We start from the raw sequence: 12,846 nt of genomic DNA, 5'->3' as shown, positions 1-12,846 counted from the left end.
GGCTACTTTCAAACTTTCTATCACTTAGTACCGTGGTATGTCACGACCCCAAGCTGAGCTTTCCTCTATGATTGCTTCGTGTTGTTTCTACTAACAAGACTAAGAAGTCTCTACTTTTTAAAGAAAATTTAGTGTATTCTGGCTTGATTTGTCTGAGAACCTAAAAATATATAAATAACTAACTGCAACCTGAGTGCTGGCTGTGTCATGCAAAGATGATGACCTGCTCTAAATTTTAAAAAGCAACCTGAGATCAAACCACCAACTTTCTGATTAGTAGATGACCTGTTCTATTCAATTCAATTTTCACTTCTAATTTATTCATACAGCGCTAAATCACAGCAACACTTGCCTCAAGGTGCATTATATTGTCGGGTAGACCCTTACAATAATGCATACAGACAAAAACCCAACAATCATATGACCCCCTATGAGCAAGCACTTTGGCGACAGTGGGATGGAAAAACTTCCCTTTTACAGGAAGCTCTACCTCCTGAACTACAGCCACCAGGTTCTGAGCATGTGCTCACTGATTAATGACTTGTCAGATCATTAGTCAATGAGCACCCAGTTTCATTCCACATATAATCCTCCATTAAGAAAAACAGTATGACCAAGACTTATAAAGACTTTTGGTAGCGATATCATTGCTATCATCTAACTCTGGGCAATGTAACGTAAATAGGTTTATTTTGCAAACGGTATGTAAAAATGCTCATTTGAACTTTCAGCCTACGTCTTTATTTTCCTTAGAAAGGTGAATTCTTATGACATTCTTTTTGTTCTCTGTATCGCTGAAGCTGTATAGACATTCTCAGTGTTTTTGTTAGATATGCTTTTAGATATGCTGAAGGGAAAATGCCCCCATATTTTTTTTACTTTCGTGTTTCAATATTTTAATGTTACTTGATAAATCTTTTTACAGAGGTATTGTAAGAAGGTTTTAGCTTTTTAGGGGGCCTGTCTGTAAGACTGCATGCTTTTAAAACTTCTGTAAATGTATCATTTCCTTACAGTTGGACACTGTAATTGTTCTCTCTGCATGACTTTCTTCACATTGTGTTAATGGATTGCTGTATATAGCTGTTCTCAGGCATTGTTTTTCTGGCATTGCTTGCGTGGTGCCTTTGACCTGTAATTTTTTTCTTTGTTGTGTGTCTTTTTTTCATTTACAGTCAAACAAAATGTTGTGACTTCATCCCGCCTCTCTAAGGTTTTTTTCTGTTTTGCTTTTTTACCTTTCAAATGGTAGCCTTTTCACCTATCCACCTTCTTCTTTCCAACTGTCATGTTGTTAAGTAGATATGTATGGTGTTAAGAGCTTTATGTGTGCAGATACTGTTTATTAATCACAGCTCTGAGTAACACAGCTTCACTGTTAACTTTTGATTCAGTCTTGGTATTTGTTCTGAAAGCATAAACATTTTGGCTCAATCCAGTCAGTTGACCACATGTGCTTCTGACAGCTAAGTGATAAGATAATTGTAATGGCCAGTTATCCTTCTTTAGCACAGACTTTGATTTGAGAAAACGGTGAGTTCTGAGTCAGACTGTGTGTTTCGACATCCCCAGGTTGTGGTGAATGCATTGCTGGGAGCCATCCCCTCCATCATGAACGTGCTGCTGGTCTGCCTCATATTTTGGCTCATCTTCAGCATCATGGGTGTCAACCTGTTTGCGGGCAAGTACTACTACTGCGTCAATGCCACCACGGATGAGCCCTTCCCTAGCGAAGTCGTCAACAACAAGTCTGACTGCCTGAGCTTGAATGACAGTGCCCGCTGGAAGAATGTTAAAATCAACTTTGACAATGTGGGAGCCGGCTATCTGGCTCTGTTGCAAGTGGTGAGTTTAGATTGCAATTGGCATTAAGAAGAAAAGAGCAGAAATCTCAAAGTATACATATGTATTTGGAATCATTTATGCCGAAACTGTCTGACTTCTACAATTCTGTTTTGTGATTTGAGTCTGTCTTTAGCTTTAATCTTGCAGTTGGCGCCATCCATCCGTAAACTATATCCACTTATTCGTATAGATTGGGAGATTTTACTCTGGTCAAATTGAGGAAAAAAAACAAGCAGGAAAAGAAAAACATGTAAACTCAAACACAAAGCCACCATCTGACCAGCACACTTCAACACAGAACCATTTGGGGTTAGGTGAGAGGTTTGACAGGACCACTTAGTCAAAAGGTCATTTTGACGTTTGATGGTCATTTTTGGATTAGGTCATTTGTATTTGGTGGTATGTCTCAATTTGATGACCTACACACACAGTTCAAAATCCTAAAGCAAAGAAAGCACACAGCCGGTCCTTCCATGTATAAAGAGAGAAGGACTGAAGAATCTGTAGCCCTATATTGCCATTATGAGAGTATAATGAAAAATAATTGTGCTAACCTTGTAGTTCCATTCCTTGGACTTATTAGTCTGCTTGCCTATCGATTCCACTTATCAGTTCCACTTGCACTACAGTCAGCTGATTTCAGTCTGTGTGCCAGAAGAGGGAAACAGTGGCGCAGTCTACAGCATGGTTATAAACGTTACTTTTATTTTTATTACATAAAAGGACAAGTGTGCAAACTTCAACATGTACAAGCAGTCAGGCTGCTGAAACTGTTTAGAGGCAGAAGCTGTTTGCTGTCATGCAAACATGTTCATGTTTCTAAAGTAGAATTACTGTGGCATCACTATAAAATCTCTTTGTGCTGGTTTTCATCTTTGCCACTGCACTTAGGTGCCACTTGAGCTCCGGTACCAAGCAGAGTGAGCACAGGGGCCACTAGAAGATGCCGAACCCTAAGGCCATCCTCATGAAGTCTATTTTTGATTGTTTCTACTGGAGGTTGCTTTGTGGTCATTTTGTAGGGTTTTGGCAGTGCTCAAAAGAGCACCTACAAGTCCTGACGATGGGTTAAGGACTTCTACAGTCTTGTCTAGCTCTCATAGAGAAACTGCCCATCTCCTGCTAAAATACTGTTTCTTCTGTTACCTGCTTTTAGGCAACATTTAAGGGTTGGATGGACATCATGTATGCAGCTGTGGACTCTCGGGATGTAAGTAGATGTTTAACAGAGTTGTAGGTTTGCTTCCACATAGTGAAAAGTCCTTGCTTTTATATTTTAATATAATCTATGTTTTAATATTTTCATCATATTACATATTACATTTTTATGGTAGCTGGTATAACTTTAAATTTGCTCTTTTTTACTTTTCTAGTTGGAAGAACAGCCTAAATATGAAGTAAACTTGTACATGTACCTCTACTTTGTCATCTTCATCATCTTTGGCTCCTTCTTCACACTCAACCTTTTCATTGGTGTCATTATCGACAACTTCAATCAGCAGAAGAAAAAGATAAGTTACATCTTCATTTAAAAGTTATATTGACTAATAGTTTCTGTCAGCTAATGTAAACCGACATATTTTATAGGCTTCTTTCAGTTTGGGCATTTTAAGTTATATTATTTGTAAAGTATTACCTTTATTTATTGTATTTTTTTGGCTAGGTCTTAACACAGCAAAGGATTCTCATTATAGAGTTCAATTTAAGAGAGTTACCATTTTTATTCTAATGACTTTTTAGGATTCCTAATTGCAGTGAGCTAGCTAATTTGTGTTGTCAATCTGCAGTGAAATCTTCACACTGTTTAGTCACCAGAGACAATTCCTTCTAGTTTTCCTCTCCAGTTTATTAATTACAAGCAGATTTTGGACATGTAGCTCCTCTGTCTTTGCGTAAATGTAAAACTATAGTTTGCTCAAAACACCAAAAATGTGTTTAGTATGAAATCACTTTTTAAATCACTTTAAGAGGTGGATAACATTTTTTTAAGTAAAAAAATGGGGATGTATTTGCAGATTTGTCAAATTTGATAGATGCATACAGCTGTGTTATGTTGTCTAGATATTATACATCTAGACATGGCTGTGCAAAAATAAAATGATGGATTATTTATTTGGTTTCTGGATTTATTAAATGTCTCGTGTTACAACAGCAATGAAATTCAGACTTGTTAAATATGTTGTTGTTGAGTTAACTGCAAGCTTCCACCTTTGTTCTGTGTCTCATTTTTGTTGAGTAAATGTTATAAATGCTAATGTGGGGTTTATTTGTGGACCAAATTATATGGGCTACATTTTCAATTAAGGCAGATATGGAGATTTCTTAGATAACTCACTTATACATCCCTGCAGTAATATTTCTTAGAAAACACAAAATCGTGAATAAAATATAATAGAAGAGCGTGTCTCTCTTGAGCCACAATGCCACCTATTTTTATTAATGTTGACACAAATAGCTTTGGTAGTGCATTACAGTGTCGCTTCTTTTGAAATTGGAACACCAGTAGGAAGCAGTCCTGTGCCACACTGTGCAGAGAGCACACGCAGCCTGGGTACAAAGCAGGGCAAATATAGCTAAGGTAGACCCAGGGCTGTGTTAAAGAAAGCAGTGAGCTACAAAATAATGGTCATCTAAAGCTGCTTCTGTATGCACGAGCAGTGTCGTAGCACATGCAGTGTGGAAATGTACCCTCCATTGAGCCATGCAGACTAACAAGTAGAATCGACAACACCCGAGAGATTTATGATGGAGAGGACGGGGAGGGGATGGGTCTACATTGACAGTTTCTGCATGATGGCCGGTCTGATTTGACTGACTGAGACATGTTATCGGCTGGTGTGGTACAGTGGCTCCAAAGCATCACACAGATGGTTGTTCCGTGCTGACACCAGCCACCCCCTGAGATATGTATGCAATCGGTGAGCAGCAATAAGAGTGGGATGTGTATAGTGTGTATGATGCCGAGAGGGAAATCTATATCTTTGATTAATAGAGTGTAGTAATTTTTTGGCTGAAATTTAAAGCCTTTAGGAAAGAGTAAAATGATGTACAAAATGTAACAGCAAATGGAATCGCAACAATAAACAAGGAAATATATAAATATAATATAATCATCAAACAAAACACAAATGAGCTAAATTTCCAAAATAATAACAACTAGAATGCTGATTTTAAAAAATCTGAAAATTAAAACCAGATTCATTTTGGGTTTTTGTTTTGTTTTGTTTTTTCAAAGTATGTGGTTATAACCAAGTTTTTGCTCTCTTTACTTGGGAGGTCAGGACATCTTCATGACTGAAGAACAGAAGAAATACTACAACGCCATGAAGAAGCTGGGGTCCAAGAAGCCGCAGAAACCTATACCTCGACCAACAGTGAGACTCGGACTCCTAGGTCTTTCTAATCAACTCCAAGCAGAGTGAAATGACTCATTTGTTTTCATTCCTTGTCTCTCTTTTTTTTCAGAATGCGTTTCAAGGCTGTGTCTTTGACTTCATCACAAAGCAGGCCTTTGACATCGTGATCATGATCCTCATCTGCCTTAACATGGTGACCATGATGGTAGAGACGGATGCCCAGACGAAAGAGATGGACCATATCCTGTACTGGATTAATCTGGTCTTTATTGTGCTCTTCACTGGGGAGTGTGTGCTCAAGATGATTTCACTGCGTCACTATTACTTCACCATTGGCTGGAATATTTTTGACTTTGTGGTGGTGATCCTTTCGATTGTAGGTAAGGAGATGTCCTAAAGTTCTTTTCATTTGATGGTGTTTAAAAAAATATAAAAATTATATCAACACAAAAAAATCCAATGGGGCTTCTTTTTCCTTTGCAGGCATGTTTTTATCTGAAGTTATCGAGAAGTACTTTGTGTCCCCGACACTGTTCCGAGTGATACGATTGGCCAGGATAGGCCGAATCCTCCGCCTTATCAAAGGTGCCAAGGGCATCCGGACGCTTCTCTTTGCCTTGATGATGTCACTCCCTGCCCTGTTCAACATTGGCCTCCTCCTCTTTCTTGTTATGTTTATCTATGCCATTTTTGGCATGTCCAACTTTGCTTATGTCAAGCGGGAGGCAGGAATCGATGACATGTTCAATTTCGAGACCTTTGGGAACAGTATGATCTGTTTGTTTCAGATTACCACCTCAGCTGGGTGGGATGGCCTGCTGGCACCCATACTTAACAAGAGGGACCCTGACTGTGAGAGCCAGCTGGAGCACCCAGGCAACTCCTACAAAGGCAATTGTGGCAATCCATCAGTAGGCATCTTCTTCTTTGTCAGCTACATCATCATCTGCTTTCTCATTGTGGTCAACATGTACATTGCTGTGATCCTGGAAAACTTTAGCGTGGCCACTGAGGAGAGTGCCGAGCCACTGAGCGAGGATGACTTTGAGATGTTCTATGAAGTGTGGGAACGCTTTGATCCTGATGCCACGCAGTTTGTGGCGTACAGCAAACTCTCTGACTTTGCAGATGCTCTAGATCCACCTCTACGCATACCCAAGCCTAACATGATTCAGCTCATCTCCATGGACCTGCCCATGGTGAGTGGTGAGCGCATCCACTGCCTCGATATTCTGTTTGCCTTCACTAAAAGAGTTTTGGGTGAAGGCGGTGAAATGGACATGTTGCGCGGACAGATGGAGGACCGCTTTATGGCCTCCAACCCCTCTAAGGTGTCTTACGAGCCCATCACCACCACGTTGCGCCGCAAACAGGAGGAAATGTCTGCTATAATCATCCAGAGAGCCTTCCGGCGCTACATGATCCGCCTGGCCATGAAGAAGGCCTCAGCCCTCTACAAGGAGCAGTTGAAAGAGGGCATGCATGACCCTGACAAGGATGTGATGGTCATCAGCAAGTTCAATGAGAACTCCACGTCAGAGAAAATGGACATGACCCCCTCCACAGCCTCCCCGCCATCATATAACAGTGTGACAAAGTCAGATAAGGACAAATACGAAAAAGAAAATAGGGAAAGAGAAAATAAAGCAAAAGACTTGAAAGACCGAAAGAAATAGACTTCTTAAAAAGGAACAACAACAAAAAAAGAATGCATCAGAGACATGAGGGAACTTTGTTTAAAGCTTATATATATAGGGGATATATAGATTCACATTTGTGTTGATTGTTCCAACATGAGGAGTCTGTGCCATGTAGGCATGGAATGGGAATGTGGTTATGTCAATATATGGGGAATACGAAAACAAACTGTCCAGCAGACACTGCCAGAGTTTGAGTGGGAAACAGAACAGCCTCTCTGCAAAACGCTTGTGATTCTCCTATTGGTTGTTGTTACTGACACACTTGAGTGTACTGTTAAGTTTTCTGTAGCTAGTGCTGCTGCTACTACTATAAATCCAGTGTCTTGAATTTAACAATCGCTGTATCACTTAACAATTGCTCCACATTCTTCTGTGAATTTTCCTTTCCAGTTTCCAGTTTCGTTTTTTAATGCGAAAGAATGTTTTCTACATTGTTTTGTTTCATTATCGTGAGAATGTGTCCACTGCTTTCACTGTTGTAAAATCACCAAGGGCAGATTAAGTCAATGCTGGAAAATACAACAACCACCTGAAACTCGTACAATGCAGGGTCAATGCCAGAATGCTCTTGGTTCATACGGTATACAAAGCTGAAATAACGAACACGCCACTAAAGTGCAATGAACAAACACATTGCATTTACTGATGTACCATCACTGATTGTTGAAATCTGTATTGTTCCTATTTCAGTAGAAATTACAAGTCTCCAAATACAGAGAAGCTGAATGTATGCAAGAAAAGGAATGAGACGCATTAAAGGAAACTTGTTCCTTGGGAAATACTCTTGATTGCTCTTTTATAGAGAGTTTGATGACAAAATTGCTACCACTCCCATTTCCATCTGTTTAGTGTAAAGCTAGAGCCAAGGGATTGTTAGCTGAACTGAGCATGAAGGCCAGACTCGGGCTAAAAGTGTCAAACATCTAGATTTTTTGTTTGAGAATGTATGTATATATAAAATTGAGGTAATTTTAGCATACTAATAAAATAGCAGCAGAAGCCTTACACAAATTCATGTATGGAATTGATAAAGTCTTTGTTAGTAAATTTAACTATAGTCCCATCAAGCCAGAGCACAGTCACTGCAAAAAGGTTCCAGATGATGATGTATACACCATCAGTTATTCTCACTCATGAAGCTATAACTGCTAACTGCTGTGGTTTAAACAAGTGTGCTTGTCTAGTTTGTGCTGATTGGCATTTTTGGGTACAACTGTATTGGAGGTGGTGTGCATTAGTCTTGGATTGGCACTGAAATAATAATTGACACTGGTTGGGAGCACGGAAAACGATTTGTTTTATTTGGTCGTATGTTATTTTAATTCAAAGTTAACATTGTTTTAGGTGTCTTTGGTCCAAGACTAGGGTTTAATGGGCAGTCCAGTTCCTTGTTTACCACTGGAGGTCAAGGAAACATATTGACACAATTATGAATGGTTTCACAGCTGCCAATCCCAAGCCTAATCAAATATGACAATTTAGCACATAAGGCTAATTAGCTTTTTTTTTTACCCCCTGTTTTTTCACGACGAATACTTTAATATAGTTTTTATATTGGTTCATGTTGGATAATGTTAAAGGCTTCTGGAATAATGTCAGAGTCAGGTTAGGATTAAAATATTCTAAATGACAACAGTTGGAACCCTCATGTTCACGATGGGTGTCATCTTAGTTTTATGCAAACCTCTTCATATAAAGTGTTACTGGACATTGTTGACCTCCCTGATTACTGTCTTCATGCTAAGTTAAGCACAGTTCATTAGTTTTTGTTTTTACCTCTCCATAATATTACTTTATTAGTAAATGATAAAGTTAAGTCCTGGTTTTATCCCTTTTCCTCTACACATTCTCTACACCTGTTAGTTCCTATCCCAACCCCATATGTCGTTTCACTAGCTGGGCCCACGTCCTCATTTTAGGTTTGGCAGCATTTTTAGTAGATAAAGGCGAATGGCTTAATTTTTTTTTTTCTTATATCTTATACAGATATAAGAGTGGTAATAATCTTCTCACTGGCTCTGGCAGTGAAGCAAATAAGCACATTTTCGCAAAACGCGTCTCTGAGAATAACACTCAAACCTGCTCGTCTCACAGCGCAGTGTCTTTCACATACGTTTGTCGTCCTCCCTTTATCCTCCACCCCACTTCCTCCCAGAACTCCTTACGTAATGAAATATTCTAAAAAGATCTTTCTAACTGCTGTCAAGCTAGAACATTACAATATATCACATTAAAGGTTGGTTATAATATCACAGATGTTTGTATGCCATTCATGTTTAAATTGAGCGTGTGATTTAATGTAGTGGTTTGGTTTGTAAATATTATAGATATTTGGGCTCACAGTATGCATCACACATTTGATGTATAAGATGAAGCACTTTTTATCCCCACTGCTATGTAATACCATGTGTGACGGTCACATTTGTGTGTGCGAGACAAAGGGCGAGTGTGTCTGTATATTTGTATATGTTTATCTATGTAAGAATGGGACTGCGTGAATGTAGGCATCTATCTCTTTATGTGAGCGAGTGTGTCTGTGTGCATTAGGGTCTGCAGGTTGCTTATATGCTATTGATTATAAATAACATTTTCACTGTAGATATGAGTGCATTTTTCCAGTCTTTGACGTTGATTCACATTTTTCTAGAAGAGTTTTTTTTTTCATTCTGCACTGTAACCTTTGACAATATAAAAGATGGACGTAACTACTGTGACATCAACTCAACAGTTTCCAAAGTTGCGATTTGAAGCTTTGAGATGAACGTTTCCACTGTTGCAGCCTTGGTTGCAAGAAATTGGATGTGATGACAAACGGGTGGGTCTGACTATGACACTGCTTGCTCATTGGCTACTGACTGGTAATTGACAATTCAACTGATGAGGTTTTTTGAAACATGGTATGAGCAAGTTTTACAAATTAATTCATTTTTATTTACCCAAATCGAGCGACTAAGATAATGAACTCAGCAACAAAGTGTTTACAGAGCTCAAGAAAGAGCCCTTCACGGGACAGGAAGTGTTTTTTGCAACCGCAGCTATCGTCATCTGGTGGCCTTCAGATAGAATACAGGTTTTTAGGCACTTCCACATTGGCTTCATTTTTTCTGACCAGGAAGCTATGTCCATCTTTTTTATTGTCTATGACTGTAACACATGATGAAACACATGTATGGTCCCCATATCTGTAGATACAAACCATGAAGCAATCAGTAGCCATCTTTCATTGCGCTTGTAGTGTTTTAGTGAACTGCATGCCAGAAGTGACTACTGTCCGCTCATATGGTAATATAATTTCAAAGCCAAAAGAATAAAGGACATATTTTTTGTAAATGCTTGTTTATTTTCTCCACTTCCTTCCTTGTCTTTTCTTTCAGGGTCTAAAAGTTTGCTCATATGTGTGTGCCATCAGCTCTTTGATCTGTGATCTGAACCTGAAGTATGATTGCATTACAGGTTTAACAGGATCTTTCATGTGATTCAAGTACATGTTACACCTGACTGTATCGATTTGCAAAATGTGACAAGTGACTTTTTTTTTGTTATAACCAAAGATGTGGCAACTAAAAAGTAAACACCTAGATTTTCAAAATAAAACCTGTTTTGGGAAGCATATTTTGCATGCACAACACATTTGGAGGCTAGAATGAAGATGGAAAGAGTTAAGTGGCTCAGCATATTCAATAGGCTTAAATAGAGACGTTGCTGCTGAGGTGACTATCTGTTTTCAGCTTAAGTAATCTGTGTTGAATGTAGACAACTGGGACTCTTGAAAATATTCTCATAGCAGTTCACATTTTAAAGTCTTAGAAAGCACTTATTAAATACAGTATTGTGCAATGGTAGTTTGCCACCACTCATTTCTTTATATTTGGTTAGTAAAACAGCAATTTTTGGAAATAAGTAAGCAAGTTATAATGAGCTTGAAGGGTTATTTAGTTTGACAACCTTTATTCATCAGCACAGGTTGAATTCTCTTAGGCTTCTCTGGGCTCTGGTTCACTTAAGACACGTCTTTCAGATACTATTAGATACTCATGTGTAGTCGATAGTTTGTTTGTTTTTTTAGGCCTGCCACTTTTTCTTTTGTCCTCCACTTGTCCATTTTCCCCAGTTTTTATCAGCATCACACACCTTCTGATTTATGCCAAATGTTTTGCCAAATAGCTCTTTGAGAATCACCTTGTTGGTGAAAAAAAACTATTTTATGTGTGCAAAACTGTGATATCTCTGGCATTTCTTTTGTAGATTCAACTAAAGAAAGTGGAACAAATTACATGTTTTTCATGACAGGCTGCTATTAAATTTAACAAAGTGCCTAAAATTGGTTTGTCAGTTATACGTAGACAGAATACTGGTTCACACTTTGAACCTATTATTCATAGGTCAGTGTTAAGTGACATAGCAACGAAAAGGGCTTGCTCTAAAGATGGGCAGATACAAGGACTGCACTGAAAATGAGTGAAAAAGCAGCAAATACCCAAAGAAAAACTTTGAGAGATGTTCAGAAAGCCTGGGTTACTGCTAGTTTATAAAAATTATGAAGTTGATCGTATCATTCACTTCTTCTTTAATATCAATAGGCTTCCTTCATCGATGTGTTCTATTCACCTCTTACATACATTTTTTTGGTAGTTACTTTAAACCTTTAGCTAAAAATAACAAATAAATTAATTAGGGTAAAGCTTTTATTTTCTAGTTTTTATGCAGTCTAAATCCCCAAAGCTGTAGCTTTGATTCAGACTTAATCAAGATCCAACGCTTGAAATCTCTGGTGTATGAATAGCCTCTCTTTTGTTGTGAATTGCTTGCATAGTGATTCCCAACCACACAACAGTGTCTTCCCCACATTATGCAGAATCAAGTACTACTGAATACAAGATCCACACAGACGTGTATAAGAAGGAAAATCTTGTGCTGGGACCCACAGGAAGAAGAGGTGAAGAGCTGAGACAACACCCACCCAGCAACCCCTCCAGTGCTTTGCTGCTCTGTGCTTCTCCCTGCCTGTTGCCTAGCAACCTAACATCACAGCTCCCTTGCCTGTGATTGATCAGCAGTCTCTGGGCTTGCTTACCCACAATACCTTGCTGGCAAATAGACAAGCAGTCACCCCCTCCTTCAACCCTCAGCACACGTTAAATTATATTAGAAATGGGAGAAGTCACATGGTGGCCTTGTTCCAGCTCAGATCCAGTGTATTGTTCTCATCATTGTCGGAGGATCACGAAGGACTGCCAAATGTTTGTTTAGCCTCAACTTAACACAGCACCTGCTGCAGGTGTTGTGTGTGCAGCAAGCCATGAAAATATTTCTATACATGAATAGGCTGGCCAATAATGCAGAACTTCCTCTTTCTCCAGTCTGAGCTCAGCCTCACCCATTGAAGGTGTCAGTGTGTTGCTAGCTCACCACTGCTCTCTAGAGGTCCACTGGAAGAACTGGTGGGGTGTATTAAAGAAAACGAATTGCATGCATGATGACACAGCACTTAGTCAGACTGTTGTCTAAATGGAAAAGCACAGATGTGTGCTGACATCTAAATGTCCAGATTAGCTTTACAGATCTTTTTTTCAGCTATCACTGCAGAAGAAATTAGTTCACCTCGTGTTTTTCACGTTGACAAGGAACAAAGGTTCTTGGCTAAACCAATGTCACAGTTTATACTGAGGAAGAAAAGAACACACTGATGATGTAAAAAAAAAAGTATTCTAACACCCATGATCATGTCCAGATATATCAGCAGCATGCAAGTGAAATAAATAGATGCCACCTGCTGGCAGCATTATATAATTACACAATTTAAATTTGATTTTATGAACTTTTTGAGTGTACAAAAGACAGAGCACAATTAATAAAGAACTCTTAAACTACAGTGGGTGTTAAAATTGATTTTATTCACACTTTCATGAAAATGTGCATTGTGTAAAAAGGAAGATACAGAACAC

At 38.8% G+C, this 12,846-nt stretch overlaps 1 protein-coding gene across 2 annotated transcripts in view; it reads left to right on the top strand.

Annotated features, from left to right (window-relative positions):
• Positions 1-10,422, top strand: part of LOC308394644 (sodium channel protein type 2 subunit alpha-like) — a 40,634-nt gene extending 30,212 nt beyond the window's left edge. For both annotated transcript variants that reach the window (XM_080879053.1, XM_080879052.1), the window contains exons 22-27: positions 1,573-1,845; positions 3,002-3,055; positions 3,219-3,356; positions 5,115-5,219; positions 5,311-5,581; positions 5,685-10,422. In XM_080879053.1, coding sequence (XP_080735179.1) covers positions 1,573-1,845; positions 3,002-3,055; positions 3,219-3,356; positions 5,115-5,219; positions 5,311-5,581; positions 5,685-6,877 — 2,034 coding nt within the window. In that variant the 3' untranslated portion in view covers positions 6,878-10,422. The remainder of the gene's footprint in view (positions 1-1,572; positions 1,846-3,001; positions 3,056-3,218; positions 3,357-5,114; positions 5,220-5,310; positions 5,582-5,684) is intronic.
• The last annotated feature ends 2,424 nt before the right edge of the window (positions 10,423-12,846 follow it).

The sequence above is a fragment of the Rhamphochromis sp. 'chilingali' genome (assembly GCF_963969265.1).
Source record: "Rhamphochromis sp. 'chilingali' genome assembly, chromosome: 3".
NCBI classification, from domain to species: Eukaryota; Metazoa; Chordata; class Actinopteri; order Cichliformes; family Cichlidae; genus Rhamphochromis; species Rhamphochromis sp. 'chilingali'.
This window is presented reverse-complemented; position numbering and strand designations above follow the sequence as displayed.